General features: G+C 35.8%; 1 protein-coding gene across 3 annotated transcripts in view; it reads right to left on the reverse strand.

The window, feature by feature from the left end:
* Positions 1-4,155: 4,155 nt before the first annotated feature.
* Positions 4,156-20,083, reverse strand: part of LOC110607283 (phospholipase SGR2) — a 53,483-nt gene continuing 37,555 nt past the window's right edge. For 2 of the 3 annotated variants that reach the window (XM_021746371.2, XM_043954473.1), the window contains 7 exons: positions 15,410-15,512; positions 15,058-15,151; positions 14,857-14,919; positions 13,643-13,691; positions 13,414-13,514; positions 10,312-10,358; positions 4,156-4,840 (listed from right to left, as the gene is read on the reverse strand). In XM_021746371.2, the coding sequence (XP_021602063.1) occupies positions 4,597-4,840; positions 10,312-10,358; positions 13,414-13,514; positions 13,643-13,691; positions 14,857-14,919; positions 15,058-15,151; positions 15,410-15,512 (701 nt within the window). In that variant the 3' untranslated portion in view covers positions 4,156-4,596. The other variant, XM_043954474.1, reaches the window with a different exon arrangement.

Below are 20,083 nucleotides of genomic sequence, written 5' to 3' on the forward strand. Positions count from 1 at the left end.
CTCTGTAGGTGGAGCTCGCTTACCAGCGGCTTCTTTGATGGTGATACCATCACTGGCAGCGGCCTTTTTAGAGCGGGGAGCAGGAGGAATGACCTCGGCCCCTCCTTTGGAGGCGTCCTCAGCATAGGAGCGACCTCGACCCCTCCTTTAGAGATGCCCTCAATAGCAGGGACGACTTCGGCTTTTCCTCTCAAGGCGTCCTCAGTAGCAGGAGCGACCTCAGCCCCTCCTTTGGAGCTATCCTCCGCAGAATCTTCAATAATAATGGGCTCCTGGGAAGCTGGCAGGAGAGACTTAGGTTTGGGGGCAGCAGGAGATCTGGAGGAATTAGGAGTTCGGCCGCGACTGGATGCCTTGGAAGCACCAGAGCAGGAGTCCTTGGAGACTGGTACCAAAGTGTGAGAAGAAGCTGGGGCAGGAGGAACAATCCGGCCAGCTGCCCGGGAGGAAATGGCATGGGCAATCTCTCGAGTCGTGTCAGCCACAGACATACCAGCTCAGAAAGCATCCAGACCAGCCTTCATGTTCTCTCGAGACAGGGTCAAGTTCCTCAGTGGCTTGATTCGCTCCATCGGGAATTCAGAAGCTACAAAAAATGAAAATACCCAAACAAGTTAGAAATAAATTCAATAAAAGGCAAAAACATGGGAAAGACAAGACATTAACGAGCAAGTACCCGCTTTCCGGCTGTCCTGAAGACTGGACACAAACATGCACTTCTCAACATCATACTTCTGACTAACAGAGGTCAGTTTGAGAAGGCAACTCTATTCAGAAAGGGACAACTGAGGAAGGTCGTTGCAGCCTGGGGGCACATCTCTCCAGGAGAGGTCTACTTGCCACGACGCCCTGGGGCCTTCCTTCAGCTCTACCATGGCAAAACCTCAGCCCAACCCTTGATGGAGTCCTTATGCCCCGAGAAGATAGACAACCCTCCTCGGGAGGCAAAATAATCGAAGCCTTGGCTAGCTCAAATGAGGCAGAAGAAAGTAGAGAACAAGGCGGCCGAAGGAGAGAAACCCCAACGCAGACTAACGAACTTGAAAGAGCACATGAAGAGGATTGAGTTAGGAGTAAGCATACAGGGAGTTATTCTGAAATAGCAAAAGACCTCAATAAAAAACGGAGAAAAAGGGAAGGTCAAGCCAAATTCACATTGCTTGACGAAGAAAACTAAGCTAAGATCCCTCTGGGGGTCAATTAGACCAGAGGGAGAAGGATTGGGGATAACTATCCTCTTATTACGACATGAAGCCCTAATGCAGAAGAGGGGAGTATCCAGGTACTCCCGAAAAAAGAAATGGGAAAGAGAGGAAGAGGTGATGTTAGATTCCAGATTCATGACGTCGGAAAGCCTGGGACCATCCATTAGAGAGCAAGAGACGTACCTCGGAGAAAATTTTGTAGAGAAGCAAGTGGGACAAAGCATGCAGAGAGCATAATGGGAAGAAGAGTCTGGAGAAGATTTGGGATTTTGAATTTGAAAAGAGAAAAGAAAAAGAAAGGACATTTTGAGGGGAGTCATTCTCGGGCCGCGCGGTCATATGGATTCTAGGGATTAGAACCTCATCAATCATGTAATAACTGCTGAGGAGGTAAAGGGGCACTTGATGACCGCCGGGCCTTCTATACCCGGGGGCAAGGCTAGGCTCTAATAAGAAAGGCAAGCTCAAAGCCTATCAAGCTCTTCTTGAAACAAATCGGCCCAGACCGCGCGTCTCAGCCCAGTCGGGGAGTCAGATCGGACTGACCTCCCGCGCGGGTCCTTCCATAGAAAGTCCAGCCTGGTGATGTGACTAGAGGAAGGAGAGCAGACCCGGTCACTTCGCAGCCCCGCCCACATGAGCGCCGGGGGAAATTAAATGGCCGTCTGGCGTGGAGAGGGGCCCTGACATATCCGTACGTACGGACCTAAGTGACAGAGACAGGTGACACTGTAGCAGAGTGGTAGTTAGACGCCACTAGCGGACAAAAGGAAAAATGGATAAAAGGGGAGGAACGTCTTTCTCTCCATCTAAGCTTACTCAACCCCTGTAAAATTCTATTTTCTGGATCTCAGAACATCATATATAAATTTAGATGTGCCACTTAGCATAAATATATGAATTTAAACATATCACTTGTCAATCTCTTCCTCATTTATTTTAGACCCAACCTTATATATATATAAATAGATTATAAAAAATTTATAAAAAAATAGTTAATATCCCTTAAAAAGCAGTTATTATTTGAGAGTTCTCATAACAGTTGCTGTGCATTGTGATTAGCCATCCAACTAACAGTTCGCTTTCACCTTCAACCCCCACAAGTTCAAGTTCATCCTAGATTGCTTCTCTTCTACTATCATTAAAACTATATGAACTCATTGATGACGTTTTGTCAACTTCCTCTTGGGAAATTATGTCATATAATCACTTGATTTGTTCAAGATCATCCCGAGCTCGTCCTAACAAGGATGCTTCATTTTCTGCTGGGCTTGGACTGATCCCATGCTTATTCTCTTGCTGGGTCCTTTGGTAGCTTACGGTTGTTGACCCATAAGCTAAGCTACTCCTTTTGTTGCTTTGGCTGTGCTGCCGTATCCTTTTCATACTGCAACATAACTTGGCCCACATGCATATCCATGTAATAACAAAAATGACTTTTTCATAGGACCAGAATGATTTTTATTTTCTTTGAAAAAATTAAAGATAAGGGGATGGCGGATTGGATATTTAACTGCATCATCCTAATTCAATCAAATACACTTATCAACATATCAGATTTATGAGTGCATTATGATTTTGAATTTGGCAGGTGATATAACTCATATCTTGTATTAACTGAACTCTTTTTAATTATATTCATTAATTCGTCACTGATAATATAAGTAGTAATTCAATTCTCAATTTTATCACCAATAATATAGTAGTAACTCAATTCTCAATTATTGATCGAATCAAAATACTATCGTCGTGAACTTGAATTAGATAAAGAGTATCTACAATTCGAACATAATAAAAGACTTAATCAGTCTAGATAAGTCGAAATTTTATTATTCAAAATTTTATTATTTAACTGTTGTCAATAATCAATATAAAATTAATGAAATAGTAATCTCATATTTTACTGATTAAGAATGATTAATATTATTTTTATTGTAAAAAAAAAATTAAAAGTAAGAGATCAGAAGTTAACATTGAAAATATGTGCAATTCATATATACTAAAATAACTTTCTATTACACTCTAAACTCACGTAATTTTATAAATACTGTCAGACTAGCTCATTTTCTAAAGAAGAAAATTTATTTGATTAAGCAGTCAAAAGAGGTTGCATCAGAAGGACAAAATGGTAAGTTAACAATTGGGGTGAATCCAGATTCTAACAATTTTCAAGGGTTTTTATTCCCCATCTCAATAAACATACAGTATTGGGGAACAAACTCATTCTATCAATCAATTTAATTACAAAAATTTACAGACAGGGTACAGGAAAGATATTATTGTGAATATCATATAAAAGTTTATTAATATATTTCAAAAATTTCATAAAAAAGTAAGGTTAACATTTTTATTTATATGTATTAACAAAAATAATAAAAAAATAAAAAGAAAAAGAATAAAATTATCAAGCAAGTTGTTATTTTTCAAGCATATCGAAATGAAAGAATGCAGTATATATTTATTATAGTATATAAAATTATTTTATTTATTAAAATATCAATTAAATAAATTTTTGATATAATTTTTGAAGCTCATGTTGTGGAAATTCGACTAATTTTATAGTAATCCTCGCTGATTAGGCCTTCCCTACAATTTAACACACGTTATTGTTTATGAATGAAAAAGAAAGCCCGCCCTTATCATATTATATTTCATATATATTTTTTTTCCATCTTGCTTCTCTTAGTATTTAAAGTCTAAGGGACACGAAAGGGAAATATGAGACTCGAAACCAAGACTTCATGGTCAAGTGTTATGGCTTTTAATCAACCAAACTAAGCGGTCCAAGTCAAACACATGTATACAATTGGAATACCTTCCCGCCGCCGCGTGTGGGGTGAGAGGGAGGGAAGAGAAACGTCGACAACCCAATTCCACCAAAGAATTTTCCATGTAGTAGAAAGAAAAAGCCGAGTCCAAGACTTTGTAATTGAGAATGTTGCCGCTGCAATTTATCAAAAATCAAACATTCAATCCAATATTAAAAACAGCCAGTAATAAACAACTTTGAAGTGCAGTACACAATTTAGCTTTATACAACACGCCTAAAACTTTGTGGTCAATTCAGTATATGTTTCCTAACTTCCTATTGTTTCCTTCTTATATACAGAAAAAACCAAAGAACAGGCCACCTGCTGCATGGCAAACTATTAACAAGTAACTAACTTTACTAGTGTTGTCCAAAGTGTATCCCTTCTGATAACTCTTCTAATTTCCAGCCGTAGCTGTCTACATCAACTTCATGCAGAGATCATTCAAAGTTCAGTGATTCGGCCTCACCAGAGTGTCTAATGAACCTAACCAGCAGTTAAGGTAATCATGACAGCCACTTCCTGCTGAATGGAGCTGCAGTTGCATCTAAACCCAGCATACAACGATTAAGAGAACTCTTTTAAGTTTTCTTCATATGCTTTTTAGCTTTCCTCGAGAAGTTTTTAACCATCATTCTGTCGGAGAATGTCAAAGGAAGTTCTTCCTCCTCTTTAATCTCCCTTCGATCTGTCCATCTGGCGGATGTACTCTCATCCTTCGAGTTGTGTTCACTAGATCCCTCAGGTAAGTCGGCATCTTCAGGTATATCCTTATACAAGTGTTTCAAAATGAACAGAGAGGTATCACAATCCCTCCAGTAGTTTCTGTATGGCAAGATTCATTAATCAGAGCAAGAACATTTCTTTGCTACAACAAAATAGAGCCAAAATTATAAACGAATGAGCAATTATAGTTTCAGCATTTTACTAAGAATCCAAAAACTACCAGCTTAGCATGGATTTTGATAAGAGAACAATGACGTTATAGTCCTTGACAAAAATGATGAATTACCAAGACAACATATTTGATGATAACAATCAAAAGGTATGATTACATGCAAGGAAAATATTCAACCTATACAGTTCAGTCTGCATACAAAAAGAGCAGGTTTAAATGCTGACACTCCAGAAGATTTAATGGACTATTACACCCAGTCTTCTATTTTAATTAAAAGTCATATGATTGTATGAATCTCCACTACATAAAGGGGTTTATTTATATTCAATAAAATAAGTAGAACAATTACAATTACAATCACATTTGAGGTCTCAGACTCTTCAATGAATCTGAGGTGTTAAAAACTCTTTTTGATGAGTTTCTTCTCCATCTATCATCCTGTGACGCGATCTATGACCCAAGACCGTAATAACTTGATATTAGAGAAAGGCATCATGAGAGTCAGAGCATGGCGCCATGCAAGATTAATCCAATTTACAATAGAATTTGGATTTTCCATATCCAATTATATGAAGAATGGTATCAACAATAATGTCACGAACAAAAAGAGATAAGAGCTTTGCCTGAAGCCATAACTAAGCATTTAACTTCGGTAGAAAAGACGAAAGAAAAATAAAATCTAGAAAGCGCGATTGGAAGACGAAGCAGTCACCAACAGAATTTTTTCACTCAAAAAAATGAAAGGACAGATACCAGACCTGCAGCAGCAATGATGGTAGACTATGCCAAACTTGACTTTCCCATGTGATGGCATTGATAATCCATTATTATCCTTCTTTCCAAAATCTATAAGAGTGGAGATAGTAGATCATGCTTTAAAAGAACGTGCTTTAGTTTTGAGTGAATTCGCTCACGTCAACCACAAGCACGCATGAAAGAGTATGATAAGGGACACCGAGATAGTGCCTTTGATCCAGGCACCTAAGTTTGGGAAATATTAGTTAGGTGGCAAGTCTATCCTAAATCTAGTGCTACATAGGAGTCTACCAATTTTTTTCAGGCTGCATATCCTATCTTTGAGTTTGAGGACAAACTCCTTTTCCTGAATAGGAGTAATGTTATGGATAACGGATAGACCAAATCCATAACAATCAGATTACATTTTATCTACTAGTTTCTTATCTCTATGATCTTATTAGTTTGTTATTAGATTTTAATTATATTATCTAAATAATTATGTATATTAGTCTTCTATTTTAATTAGTAGTCCTACGATTGTATGAACCTCCAAATTGAGTAGAACAATTACAAACACATTAGAGGACTAAGACTCTCTTATCAACGAGTCTGATGTGTTAAGAACTCCCTTTGATGAGTTCCTTCCCCATCTATCATCCTGTCACGTGATTTGGAACTTGAGACACTAACAATAAGGTAGAAACCAATCTAAAGAATATGATGAAGGGTACTACCATTTGAAAATAAGCATGCACATGATACCCGAGTAATATACAATCCCAAACTCAATGAGAATTGAGTAAGCTTCAAGAGAGTAAACATGTGCTTTTAATGAGTTAACATGTATGTCATGATGCAAGCATATAAAATGGTCAGATAAAGCCGTCGGTTTATATTTATGAAGCACTAATACAAAATTTTAGTTAGCAGATAGGAAAAACAAGAAAATCTGCATTGGACATTACTCGGTTTATATTTATGAAGCATTCATACAAAATTTTAGTTAGCAGATTGGAAAAACAAGAAAATCTGCGTTATACATTATGTGGAGAAGTTGCAGCATGGAAATATTGCAAAGAATAAAGAAGAAGACCAAGATTGTAACTTCAAATTCATGCTCGAAAACAACTATGCTTGGGCATTTATACACCACCATCCGCTCTTTCTTGTCCTATTAAACTTACTAGTACTGTTCACTAGGAAAATTTCTGATAAAATGTCTTACTGTTGAATAGGCACATGACAAGCTCTTCTAAAAATTTTCTCAATTATTTTTCTTCTCTAACCAAAGAGAGTATCAGAATTGCTGATGGCTCTTTTACTCCTATATCCGGAATAGGTTCTGTTATTTGTGCACTCAATATTAAATTATCATCTTTCTTTTATGTTCCCCATTTTCTTGTCAATCTTTTATCTGTCAGTACTATCACCAATGCTCTTAACTGTAAAATTAATTTTTTTTTTTTTATCATTGTGTTATTCAGTACCTTCATACAAGAAAGAAGAGAACTGATAATAGTAGACTACATGATGGCTTATATATGTTGAAAGGTGATCACAGTTCTACGGTATCTCAATCATGTTTTGAAGAAACTAAGGATGTAAATCAGGAAATAATACAGTGGCACAGGCAATTAAGGCATCTATCATTTTTTGTTTTACAAAAACTTTATCCGTAGTTTGTCTACTAGAACTTAGTTTGGTTCTTTATTTTGTAATATTTGTACGTATGCTAAGCATACTAGAACCTCTTATCTTGAGTCGTAATAAAAACAAAATTCTTTTTGTGATTATTCATTCTAGTGTTTGGGAGCCTACTCAAATTGTCTCCTTATCCGTTAATTGATTGTTTGTCACTTTTATTAATTGTTGCACTCGTATGACTTGGATATATTTGATTAAAGCCAAAAGTGAAGTGATGTCTTTTCTTGTTTTGAATATTTTGACAAGATAATTTGTACTCAATTTGATATTAATTTTGAGAACTGACAATGGAAAATAATATATGGATAGTAGGTTTTCTGCTTATTTGGAGCCCAATAGAATAGTACACTAGACAAGTTGTCCCTATACTAAGTGCACAAAATGGAGTTTGCCGAAAGGAAAAACCGACATCTATTGGAGGTAGCTCGATCTCTTTTATTCACCATGAACTTACCCATAGTATATTGGGGAGATGCATCCAATGCCCCTCAAGGTCCTCGACTTCATGAGTCATTTGAAGGTTCTACAAGGAAAGAATTCATATATTACTCCACTTAAAACATTTGAGTGTGTTTGCTTTGTGCATACTAGGTCGACGGAAAAGTTAAACCTACAGAAGAGATACAAGTGTTATCATCCTCCATCTAGAAAATACTTTATCGATATAGATATTACTTTCAAAGAAACTGAATCCTACTTTATTACCATCCACACACTTTTTCAAGGTGAGAACAATGAGAAAGAAGAGGTGATCTCTAATTCTGAATAATTTGGTTCAGAAAAAGAGTTTTAGTAGATAGGAAGAGACATCTAATCAGGGAGAGAAAATTAAATGTTTGGATAAGCTAGATTTGAGAAGGTATTCGAGGAGAGACAATGCAAAAGAAGCCGTTATGCAGCCTATTCAAGGTCAAGAATCTTCCTCTTCTTCTAGTGAGTTATCCTCAACTCTTGTATACTTTAATGATTTAGATAAATCCATTGCACAAAAAAGAAGTGTTAGATCTTATACCAAACACCATATTTATAACTTTCTTTTCATGAATCATTCTCTTCCTCCTATAGAGTCTTTGCTTTATCTATTTCGTCTATATTTATTCCACAGGATTGAAAGCAAGCTCTCGAAGATCCTAAATAGAAAGAAGCTCTCGAAGATCCTAAATAGAAAGAAGCAATGATTAAAGAGATGAAAACACTGGCAAAAAATGAGACATGGAAGCTTGTCTGTCTCCCACCTAGGAAGAAACTAGTTAGCTGTGAGTGGGTATTCACAGTGAAACACAAAACTGATGACAGTCTAAGGCCAGATTGGCTACTATAAGTTTTATCCAAATCTATAGAGTGGATTATCATGAGATATTTACCTCAGTAAACACAATCAGAGTCTTGTTATCATGCACAACCAACTTGGATTGGGACTTACAGTAGTTTAATGTGGAGAATGCATTCCTCCAAGTAGATTTAGAGGAAGAGGTGTTCATGGAGATTCCTCCTAGGTTTGCTGATAAGAAGACACAAGGAAATATGTGCAAATTAAAAAAAGCTTTATATGGGCTAAAAAAATCTCTAAGAGCTTGGTTTGACAGCTTTACCAGAACCATGATATCCTTTGATTATCAACATATCACAAGGGTAAGATTACCCTTCTTATTGTGTTGATGATATAGAAGGTGATGATAAAGAGGAAATGACTCAACTGAAAAAGTTATTTGAAATAAAAAATCTAGGAAAGTTTCAATATTTCCTAGATATTGAGGTGGCTAGATTATAAAAAGGGATCTTTATCTTCCAAAGAAAGTACATTATGGATCTTTTGGAAGAAATTGGTATGTTGGAATGTAAACCAGTAGAATCTCCCATTGAAAGTAATTACAAGATGCATGTAGAAACTGGTGAGTTGGTAGATATTAGAAGATACTAGAGATTGGCAGGGATGTTGATTTATCTCTCACACACTCAATTGGACATAGCCTATGCTGTTAGTCTAGTAAGCCAATTCATGCATGACCCTCGCGAGACTTATATGCAAGCTATCTTTCCCATTTTCAGATACCTAAAGTCTGCGCCAAGAAAAAGACTTCTTTACTCCAAAAATAGTCACCTCCGAGTTGAAACTTTTACAGATGCAAATTGCGCAGGATCTCCTAATCAACCTCCGGCTGCTGCTGCACAATTGTGGGAGGGAACTTTGTCACCCGGAGAAGCAAAAAACAGAGTGTTGTTGCTCGATCAAGTGCTAAAGCAGAATACAGAGTTATGGCACAAGGCGTGTGAACTTTTGTGGTTGCAAAAATTATTGGAGGAGCTGAGATTGCCGAGAGGGATAAGATAACTTTATATTCTGACAACAAAGCTACCATCAATATAGCATAAAATCTAGTTCGATATGACCGAACGAAGCATATTGAGATTGATCGACACTTTATTAAAGAAAAATTAACAGACATTGTCTTGAGCTTAGTTCATGTAACTTCTACGGGGAAACTCATTGATGTGTTTACTAAAGGCCTTAACAATAAAACCTACTATAATCTGATTTACAAATTAGGCATGTGTGATATCCATGCACCAATTTGAGGGGGAGTGATTGACTTATTTGCCGATTTCTAATGATATAATTTAATTTGATTATTGATTCTAGGCATAAATTAGGATCCTTAATTTTATTTGTAATTATTTGCTTATGTGCTTCAGTTTTAGTCATAATCCTCTATATAAATAGTCCGGTAAATCACTTGTAAAGATAAGAGTGAAATATAAAAATACTCTAAAATTCTTCATTGACAAATCTCAAAAAAGCACCCTGTATACATGAGACTACATGTTAACTTGTTGAAAAGCTAGGAGTCACAACAATAGTTCCTAAATGACGATTTGGCATTTCTCAAAAAAAACCAAAAGTATAAATCCCAAATTATGTTTAATAAAGTTGTTGCTAAAAATATAAAGCACTTACGTGTGTGATCCAATAGCTTGCAAATATGGATGTTCAAATGTCTTAGCCTGCAAAATTAATCGAACAACTAACATTAGGGCAAAATCAGCAGTATAATGTGACATGCATGATAAAAATCAATATCTTCTATAGGTAAGAATCAACAAGGCCCTTTCATATCCCAATCCTAAGACTACTACTAATTGTCATCCATGTACACATCTTGAGCAGCATTTCAACATTTCAAACACATTTCCGATACAGAAGCTCATGGAACACATATGAAATACGTCCCTAAGCAATTTCTGCAAAATGAGAAAAAAATAGAAACACATTTCAGTATTATGAAAATAAAAAAAGAAAAATCCTCTTCATTTGCCATGCTTTGATGATCAAATATCTTTCTTTCTTCCTTGTTTATAGCTATGGGTGATCTCCATGAGCCCTTCCTCCTTCCATTGTCCTTGAAAGTGCCAATGACTAGTTTATCATATTGGCATCAAGTGGTGCCAAAGTTCCCAAGTTGCAAATCACGTCCTGGGACGATGGACAAAAAAGAGCTCACTGGATAGAGTTCTTAACACCTCAAACCTGTTAATGAGAGTCTTAAATCTCAAATGTGTTTGTAATTAATATGCTTGTTTTATTACTCATGAACCAATCCCATATAAATAATAGAGGTTTTACAATAGAACAAAAATTCCTAACAAATTAAAAGTCCTACAGTACTTTATAATAATCAGAGTCTATCCTGATTTAACTAATAATAAAGATCAATAATAATAAAAAAGTTTGCTTGTTAACCATAAAATCACTCTCCTCCTAGAGAAAAAGGTTATTCTCAAACTCAAATTCTAGATAAGCTTGGCTAAAGCGACATATGGAGTTCCTTTTTGGGGCATCATATTCTATTATCGACATTTGATCCTCCTACTCTTCCACTTCCAGCCAAAAAAATTTCTTCCATTGATGACCAATAGAATAAAGTTCATCACTGTAGAAAGATAATATTTGTTGTGTCTATTACAATAAAAATTATAACATATTTATACATGAAAAATCTTATCTAGAAAGAAAAGGGAATCAAGCCTATGATCATGCAATCCCTAAAATTAAGCAACTAACATATCTATCAATATTTACTTCCTATATCAACATATTTATTTCCATTAACTTATAACACTCTCTCTCAAGTTGGAGCATAAATGTTAATCATACCCAACTTGTTACTTATATAATCAACTCGAGTCCCATTTAGAGGTTTAGTAAAGATATCTCTTAATTGTTCTCCCAGTTCTGAAATGTCCTGTTGAGATTATTTTTTGTTGAACTTTCTCACGATAAAAAATGACAGTCAATCTCGATATATTTAGTCCTCTCATGAAATACTAATGGGTTAGAGGCAATGTGGATAGCTACTTGATTATCACACCACAACAACAAACACTGAATTTGTGAACCCAACCTCTTCCAGCAGTTGACGCACTCACAAGACTTCACATACAGCTTGTGCCATGACTCGATATTCAGATTCAACACTAGAATAAGAGACCATATTTTGCTTCTTACTTTTCCATGAGACCAGGTTACCTCCCACAAAACCACAATATCCAGTGGTTGACCTCCTATCAACCTTCGAACTTGCCCAATCAGCATCAGAAAAGCATTGAATATTTGAGTGCCTATGGTTACTGTTGACTTATTTGCTGATCCTAACCGATTCTAGAGATATGATTTGATTTGATTAGGATCCTTAATTATCTCTGTAATTATTATTTGATTATTTGCTTCCTATTTAGATATAATTCTTTGTGTATAATAGTCATATAAACCAATTGTAAAGATTAAAAGTGAAATACAAGAATTCTCTAAATTTTCCCAAAATTCTTCAGTTACAGTAGAAGAGACCTTGTTCTGAGCCCCTTTCAAGTAGCAAAGAATCTGTTCCAAAGCATCCCACTGAGCAACAGTAGGAAAGGACATAAACTGACTTACCACACTGACTCACCAAAATTCCTGTATCTGCCACTACTTGCAGTTGTTTCCATAGTAGTTTTGAATTTTACTTCGGTGGGAATTGGAATATTGATAATGAGGCCAAAGTGTTTGATGAATCAACCACTGAAGCCCAATATTAGAGTTACAAGCCTGTGGTGCTTCTTCAAGGTCATGTGTCAACTCTTAAGTTCTGTTGAATTTTACCCAGTTACATCACGTGGAAAGTTTGGTTTATTACATGGTATGCTCCTAGTGTAATTTCTTGTAATGGTGGACTATGGGTAGCATCTCAGCAAGCTACATCATCCATGGCAAGAGAAGTTGGCGACAAGGCTTCTGGGGATCTTTTTCGAACTAAGTTTCAAAAAGCGAAAATGATGTTTGTGAAAACCAATGACATTTATGAAGTAACTTGTATGAACTCTGCTTATTTCAGTCTTGAGGACAAGGCTGGTCGTTAACAGGTTGGCAATGACAGCAACATAGCTAGGAAATTAGGCACAAAACAAATAAAAGGACATAAGCTGAAAGAATGAGAGAGAAGGAAAGATTCTATAAATATACAGCTGGAGGAGGTTAGCAAAGAAATGAATTAGTTAGAAAAAAAATGCTGTGATGCAGCCACCTGGAGATACCAATAGAAAGGGATTTAAATGTATTATATATAGAGGCTATTCTCATCAACTAGGGCAGGCTTGGAATTTTCTTTCGGCTATTGCTGGGACTAGCAGTGCTAGTAGGGGAAGTGTTCTTGGGGTTGTTTGTTCAACCATTTATCTTCTTGTTCCTTGTTCTTTTACATTTCAGAACTCTCATTGTAGTTGAAAGGGTTTTTTGCCACTATGATATAAACACAAGTTTCAGTTTTCCTTTACAAACTCTCAATTCACGATACAAATGGTTCCTAACTCTATCAGACGTTTATGTCCTATATCATGTTTACAAGGAAACACGAGCATCTTGCACATCGACAATCACAAGCAACCATACATTCAACAATCATGCACCAACCATTTATAGGAAGCATAGAACTTTAGATACAAACAAACACAAGCACACAGTAATAAATAATGGATGAGAAACAATACTGAAGCTTTAACCACTGGCATGTAATGTACAACATACTTGAAGCATGTGATCTATTCGTCCTTCAGTTCCAGTTAATCTCTCCATCATTAAGGAACCATATGACCTCTCTTCTTTCTCTTGAACATTTTCAACTCCCTCTAAAAAATAACAAGTTTTTCCATGTGATTTTGATAGGATAGTAAAGAGGACAAAGGGAAGAAAGAAAAATAATATTGTTGAATTGAAAGAGAAGTGATGCCTGCAGAATGAACGAACTTTCTCTTACCTTCTATGCCATCTATGCTCTTTGATTGGCACACTGTAAGCACCTTTACCTATTCAAAGGGAAAATAATTTTGCATTTCAATTTCCTGAGTATGGGAAAACAGAACACGGAGAATAAATATGAAGTAATTGTCACAACAAACTCAAACATTAACTGAAGCAGGGTTTCAATAAACAGTATCAGTCATATATATAACATATATAAACCATAGGCCATGCTCGATTGAGTTTAATTTATATTTTTGGCCGAATATTTGTCAATAACCTTTTTACTTTGTTTATCTTTTGAACATAAAACTATTTCTATATATAAATTGAGAACAAATTCAAGAATATATATGCTTCTCCATGTACGTGGTTTATTAGTACTGAATTGATAATTTCTTAGGCTATTAATACTGCTAACGTATTGTATATCCAATTAAATTATTGTTTTAATATTAATATATTATCTCTTTTGAATTCAGAGTGTAGTCCAATACAATCTAAAACATATATATGCTCCGTGCATGCATACATTAAATAATATCAAAAAAGAAAAAATGATGAATCTCAAATAAATCCCTCTAACCAATGAACAGATCCTCTTGAACCCAGAATATACTTCACTGCATAAAAAGTCCCAAATTAGCCAAATTTGAAGATAAGTGGAGATCTCAAGAAATCCAAAATCTGGGTTGCGAGAAATTATATCAATCTTCTCAATAAAAAATCTGGTTTATGTGAAATGATATGGCTCTTTTCCCTCTTATTATCAACAACCAAACAGATAAGACTATTTTTTTCATGAAAAGGTTCTCAACCGATGCCTGAAATTTAACTATGTAATTCCATTTTGCATTGGATGATACATCCAGTATGGAACAGTACAACTGGGACAACTGTGATGCGTGATCTCAAAATTGCAGTCCTATTTAGGTGGATCCCATATCTCCATATGCAAATTCCTTGCAATCTGGCCAATACATGATGGGATGGAGATTTCTTAAGCCCAGGACTGAAGTCAAATTGATTAGTAAATCTGAATGGACTAATAAAGGGTGCATATACTTATCAAGTCTAAGATAACAAGAGCATACAAAAATCCTTAATCAAACGTCATGTCCCAGCTCAGAAAATTAGTATTAAAGCATATACCTAGCACATGGAAGGACAAAACAGCAATCAAAAGAAATTTGACAAAATAAAAGTTTGCAAGTGAAGTCCAATGTAGACCTTTATGAAATTTAGGTGATCTGTGATTGCCTGAGAACGAGCAGCTAAATCTTCCACAAATTCCTGCAGAAACATAGTATGAGCATTGCGAGAGAGAGAGAGAGAGAGAGAGAGAGAGAGAGAGAGAGAGAGAGAGAGAGATCCTATGGGAAGAGAAAAGGCCATTTAGTTCACAATTATCATTCCATTAGAGTGCCTTACCTGAAATCCAATATGTAACCTTCTTCCACCTTTGTGGTAAGGAATAATAACAGGACGTTTTGTGGTGTATTCTTTACAGACAAGTGGTTCTACTCTGCATAAGAGTCCAGAAAAAGCATCCATAATGTATTCCAAATTAAAGACATAACATTAAGAAAAAGAAAAAAAAACACTATAGGAAATTATAACAAATTATGTTCTATGCTTCTCCCTTGGAAGAGATATTATCAGATTAAAAGTTTAACCCGAACTTTTTTTGCACCATTCACAAGGCTTAGAGATGTCAATCATCTAACCAATAAAACAATGAAATAAGAGACTTAAATAATTTCCTTTTAATAAGAGAGCAAACCTATAGGCAACAGGATCAAATGGGTGAAAAATATTGAACATTTGCCGACAAGCTGGCATCTCTTCATTAATATTTTCCTCCCGCCAATATTCTTGCCCTTTACCTAGAAGAGACGGGAAAAAAGGGAAAGCCAAGAGAGAAATAGATTTTAGGATATCCAAATATAAGCCACAGTTAACGAGAATGCTGAAGCAAGAAATATCATAAAAAATTAGAAGTTTGAAGTGCAGAAGAAATAAATAATTATAGAAGCCACAAAGGCATTTTCTTACAATTCATAGTGGATTGTGGTACCCCTGCCTGGTAGGTAGTACTTTTTGTTGATAGCTTTCAACATTTTTTTCCCTTAACATCATAATACTTGGATTCCCAATTTCTATCCCAAATATATCCAGGGACTCTTCCTCTAGATTTTCAACTAGATAAAAATCAACAGATAGACAATACATTTTACGCGGTTACTCAAGGTAACTTATACCTTCTTTCTCTCTCTCTCTCAAACTGCAAATTTGGTTACTTCAACAATCCTTTCTGCAAATCCTTTTCATCCTATCTTGTATAAGTTCTGAATCCATTTTGTTTTCACTTTGACCCTATCAAATAAACATGTTTGCAAAGCTGTGCCTGAGGCATAAGGAACACCAGGTGAGAGACCCATCGCTGAGACACCCAAAGGCAAGCAATATGCAAGAGGGGCTACCCAGGAGAGTGCAGGCACGCCTTAGAGAGCCCATCCATAAAATGCATGCCTTTTCTTTTTCTTTTTTTTTTTTTCCCTTACCCACATGCAACCAATAACCAACAAAAGAAGAAGAGGAGGTTGAGTATACAAAACAGCAGGCTCATGCAGTCTCCAGAGCTTTTGTAGGCTGTCTGTCTTCAAACCAAGAAGAAGAAGAAGAAGCAACTGCACCTGACTCCTACCTCCATGCAGGCATGTGGCTGTGTGGTTAGTAGAATCTCCTTTTCTTTTCTTTTTTTTTTTTTAAATGTGATGTAACTGTGGCATGTGGCATGTTGGCTGTGTTGTATGTGTATGTGTATATTAACTCAAGGCTTAAATGCTACAGGATTTGGCCCTAAATCTAATTTAAAGTCTTTCAAAATTCAAGGCTTAAAGTCTATATATAATTATCAGTAATAGATTTATAAAATTCAATTTCAATTATACTGAGAAAAGTATTTCAAAATAAAATATATAGTGAAAGTTAGAATTATAATGCAATAAGAAATTAAAATTATCATTCCAATATTATATTTATTTAAAATAATATACATCTACAGCATTTTAACTTTTAAGTGCTGCAAGAAATAAAAATAAGCAATGAAATAAATATATTAGTAAATACTTATATATGTAATTAATATTATATTGATTAAATCTATAGTATTTATATAATTTAGTATTTATATAATTTATTTTTTTGAAATTTCTTATTTTTGCACCTTGCTGCAACCAGGTGCACTGCACCTTGTGCCTAGACTCTAGAACCCCTAAGCGCTTTAGTGCACCTTGAGCCCTTAATAATACTGCAGGTGCACTGACCTAATAAGATCATCCTGATATCCTTATCCCCCATTGTCTCACTGGCTGACCCTATTGTATTATGATTTATGAGGCTCATTATCACCATCTTCTGCATTGTTTTACAATACCAAGGTAGCACACTTGAATGCAATATTCCCACCTGAATTCAATTTGCTAGCAAAGTGAACTCAGAAGTTATTCAGGAATATAAGATTATATGTTTAGAAACTTTGTTTGAAGTACAGCATAAGTGTGAAGTTGATGACAATAACAACTTCAATGTCATTGGATATATTGTTGATGGTAATAGAGTAAATTTATTCATATAATAGTTAAGGAACAGGTTATTCATAAGAAACATAAAGAATAAAAAAATTGAAATGTTAATTCTAAATACCTTCAGGTTACTTGGATCACCTAGGACAAGTTGTATTTATAACGGCCAGCTGTCCCACATCGAAGATTATGGAAAATTAGAATTGTATATAATAGTTAGCACGAAACTACTAAATAACTTGGGTTAACCATTTTGGGCCAAGTGAAAAGTGGGCCCAAAAGTTATTTGGGCCAGTTTGGACTGTTTCAATTGATATCAGAGCCACCCTGGATCAGACAAATTGTGCGGAGCTAGTGGGCCTGCGAGGAAAAGGGCTACCCGTGAGAAATGAGGTGGAGCCGCCTGAGGTACTAGCGAACCACAATATCCAAGGGTGCGGTCCGGTCCTGGTTAGCAATTGTAACCGATTCAGTTGCGACGAGGACGTCGCAAATTTAGCGGGACCGAGTGTAACGGCCAGCTGCCTGCTTCCGGTGCGGAAGCCGTCCCACATCGAAGATGATGGAAAATTAGAATTGTATATAATAGCTAGCACGAAACTACTAAATAACTTAGATTAATCATTCTGGGCCAAGTAAAAAGTGGGCCCAAAAGTTATTTGGGCTAGTTCGGGCCCGGCTGTTTCAGTATTCCTGTATTTGGTTTGTGCAAAAAGTGTTGTATTTGCACAGAAGTGAACAGTTGGTTTCTCAACAAGCAATGGATAAATTGCTACTAATAGCAAGAATTTTGGAAGGAAAGTGATAAATTTCTCCATAGACAGCAAATTCATAGAGAATAGTCTAAGTGGATCGCAAAGCATTAACTTCTAAGGAAAGAACATTTTCCCCCATTTAATTGCTCTACAAAGTATGATAATGTTTGTGGACTCTTCATGGTGTTCTGCATATGGTATCCTTAAAGGGTTATTTTTTACATGTTCAACTTCAATGAGATTGACCCCTGAATTTACTAGTTTGCTATGAAACAGACCTGCAATGCCCTTCAAAATAGAGAAATAGGAAGAGAAAGAGATAGAAATAGACTAGATTGATAAAAGAACCAAAAAGAGGGAGAAGATTTAAAGAGAATATAGAGAATAAGATTGTATTCTTGTATTGATTCTTGAATGAGCAACCCAGGTTCTTTTCCTTCATTTTATACTCAGTCCACTCTTGGTAACATTTTATACTTGGTCCACTCTTGGTAACTGTCACAGACACACTTAACTGATTACAAATCCATAACAGTTCTACAACCAACCGACAAGTTACTCTACTCCTTAGTCACAACATTCCCCACTCCTTGAAACCATTCTTGTCCTCAAGATTGAAGAAAGGAACAACAATCAACAAAAAATATATACCAATTATAGAACACATGCTATCACTAGAAACCGTAATGAATTTTAATGTTTGGAACTAACACCTAGACACTGAATTGGCCTTTCTTTTATCATATTTGTCTTTCTTTCATAACCGCCCTCATCTTTCAAACTCATCTTCTTCAAGCATTACAGATTCATCTCCCTTCAAGATCAATTTCTGCTTCAACCTTCTTGATTTCTCCCATTTATTCTCCATGAAAATTAGAAAAATACAAGAATAGAACTTATAATCATGGTCCTTTTGAATAGATAGACTCAATTTATTCCCATTGCTCCAACGGATTGCAATGTCCATCAAAATTTTCCAACTTTCCATGCATTGATAAGCAATTCAATAGCATCCCACTCTATATTCCCTATGTTTTTAGTTATATGCTGAAGGCCTTGACAGAATTTGTGGTCTTCTTTCACAACAGACAAAAGTAAATTCTCAAGAGATTCTACTTTTGCAAAGAGAAGAAATTAAGAAAAGAGAAAAAGATACTTGCTTCAGAAATTTTCCGAAACTTCAAGAATTTCGAGAAAGAAAGAAAGAAGAAGATAAAGAAAGGAAGAAGAAAAAAAGGAGGAAGAACAGAAAGAGAAAAGAGAGAGAAAGAAAAAAATGTTGCAGAAGCTTCAAGAAAGAGGGTTTCCCCCTAAGAGAAGAAAATAAAGAAAGAAGTTGCAAAAGATTTTCATGAAAAAAGTTGAAAGAGAAGAGATAGAGAGAAGGAAGAAATGGAGTTCAGGAAGAAGAGAATGCAGACAAAATAGAAGAAAAAACTGGAATTGAGGAAGCCTTGAACCTTGGTCTGATACTAGTTGTTATGTATCAGACCTGCAAGCAATGCCCTTCAAAAACAGAGGAAGAGGCAAAAGAAGAAATATACTGGGTTGAGCGAGGGAACAGAAAGGCAGCAAAGATTTAGAAGATATAGAGAAGAAGAGAGATAATTCTGGTGTTGGATCCTCGAATGATGCGTACAGGCGCTTTTCCTTCATTTTATACTCGGTCCAATCTCTGTAACTCTTGCAGACAGTCAACTGATTACAACAGATTCCATAACAATTACGTTACCACTTCTCCTCTCGATTGACTCTTATATTTCCCCTCAATAACAAGCTACTCCTTGGTCTAAGACAGTTATATTCATCTTGAATGTCATTTTGTTTTCTAACCAGGACTGAACTTTTTCCGCTTACATGACTAATGGCCTTCCTCATTCTCAATATACTTTCTTGTGCTATTAAAAGAAAAATGAAACGAAAACATTAAAGCTCAATGGAATGCCTGCAAACATATGTGCAATTAGTTCTACAAGCATAAGAGAACTGTTTCTCAGACATACACATGTTCTCATGAGTAAAAAATATTTAAAATTAACAATTGATGAAAATTCAGTAAAGAACCTATCACTTGCAACATATCGGGAATATTAATAGACAAACTAATAAAACACA

This window comes from Manihot esculenta, chromosome 2, assembly GCF_001659605.2.
Source record: "Manihot esculenta cultivar AM560-2 chromosome 2, M.esculenta_v8, whole genome shotgun sequence".
Classification (NCBI taxonomy): domain Eukaryota; kingdom Viridiplantae; phylum Streptophyta; class Magnoliopsida; order Malpighiales; family Euphorbiaceae; genus Manihot; species Manihot esculenta.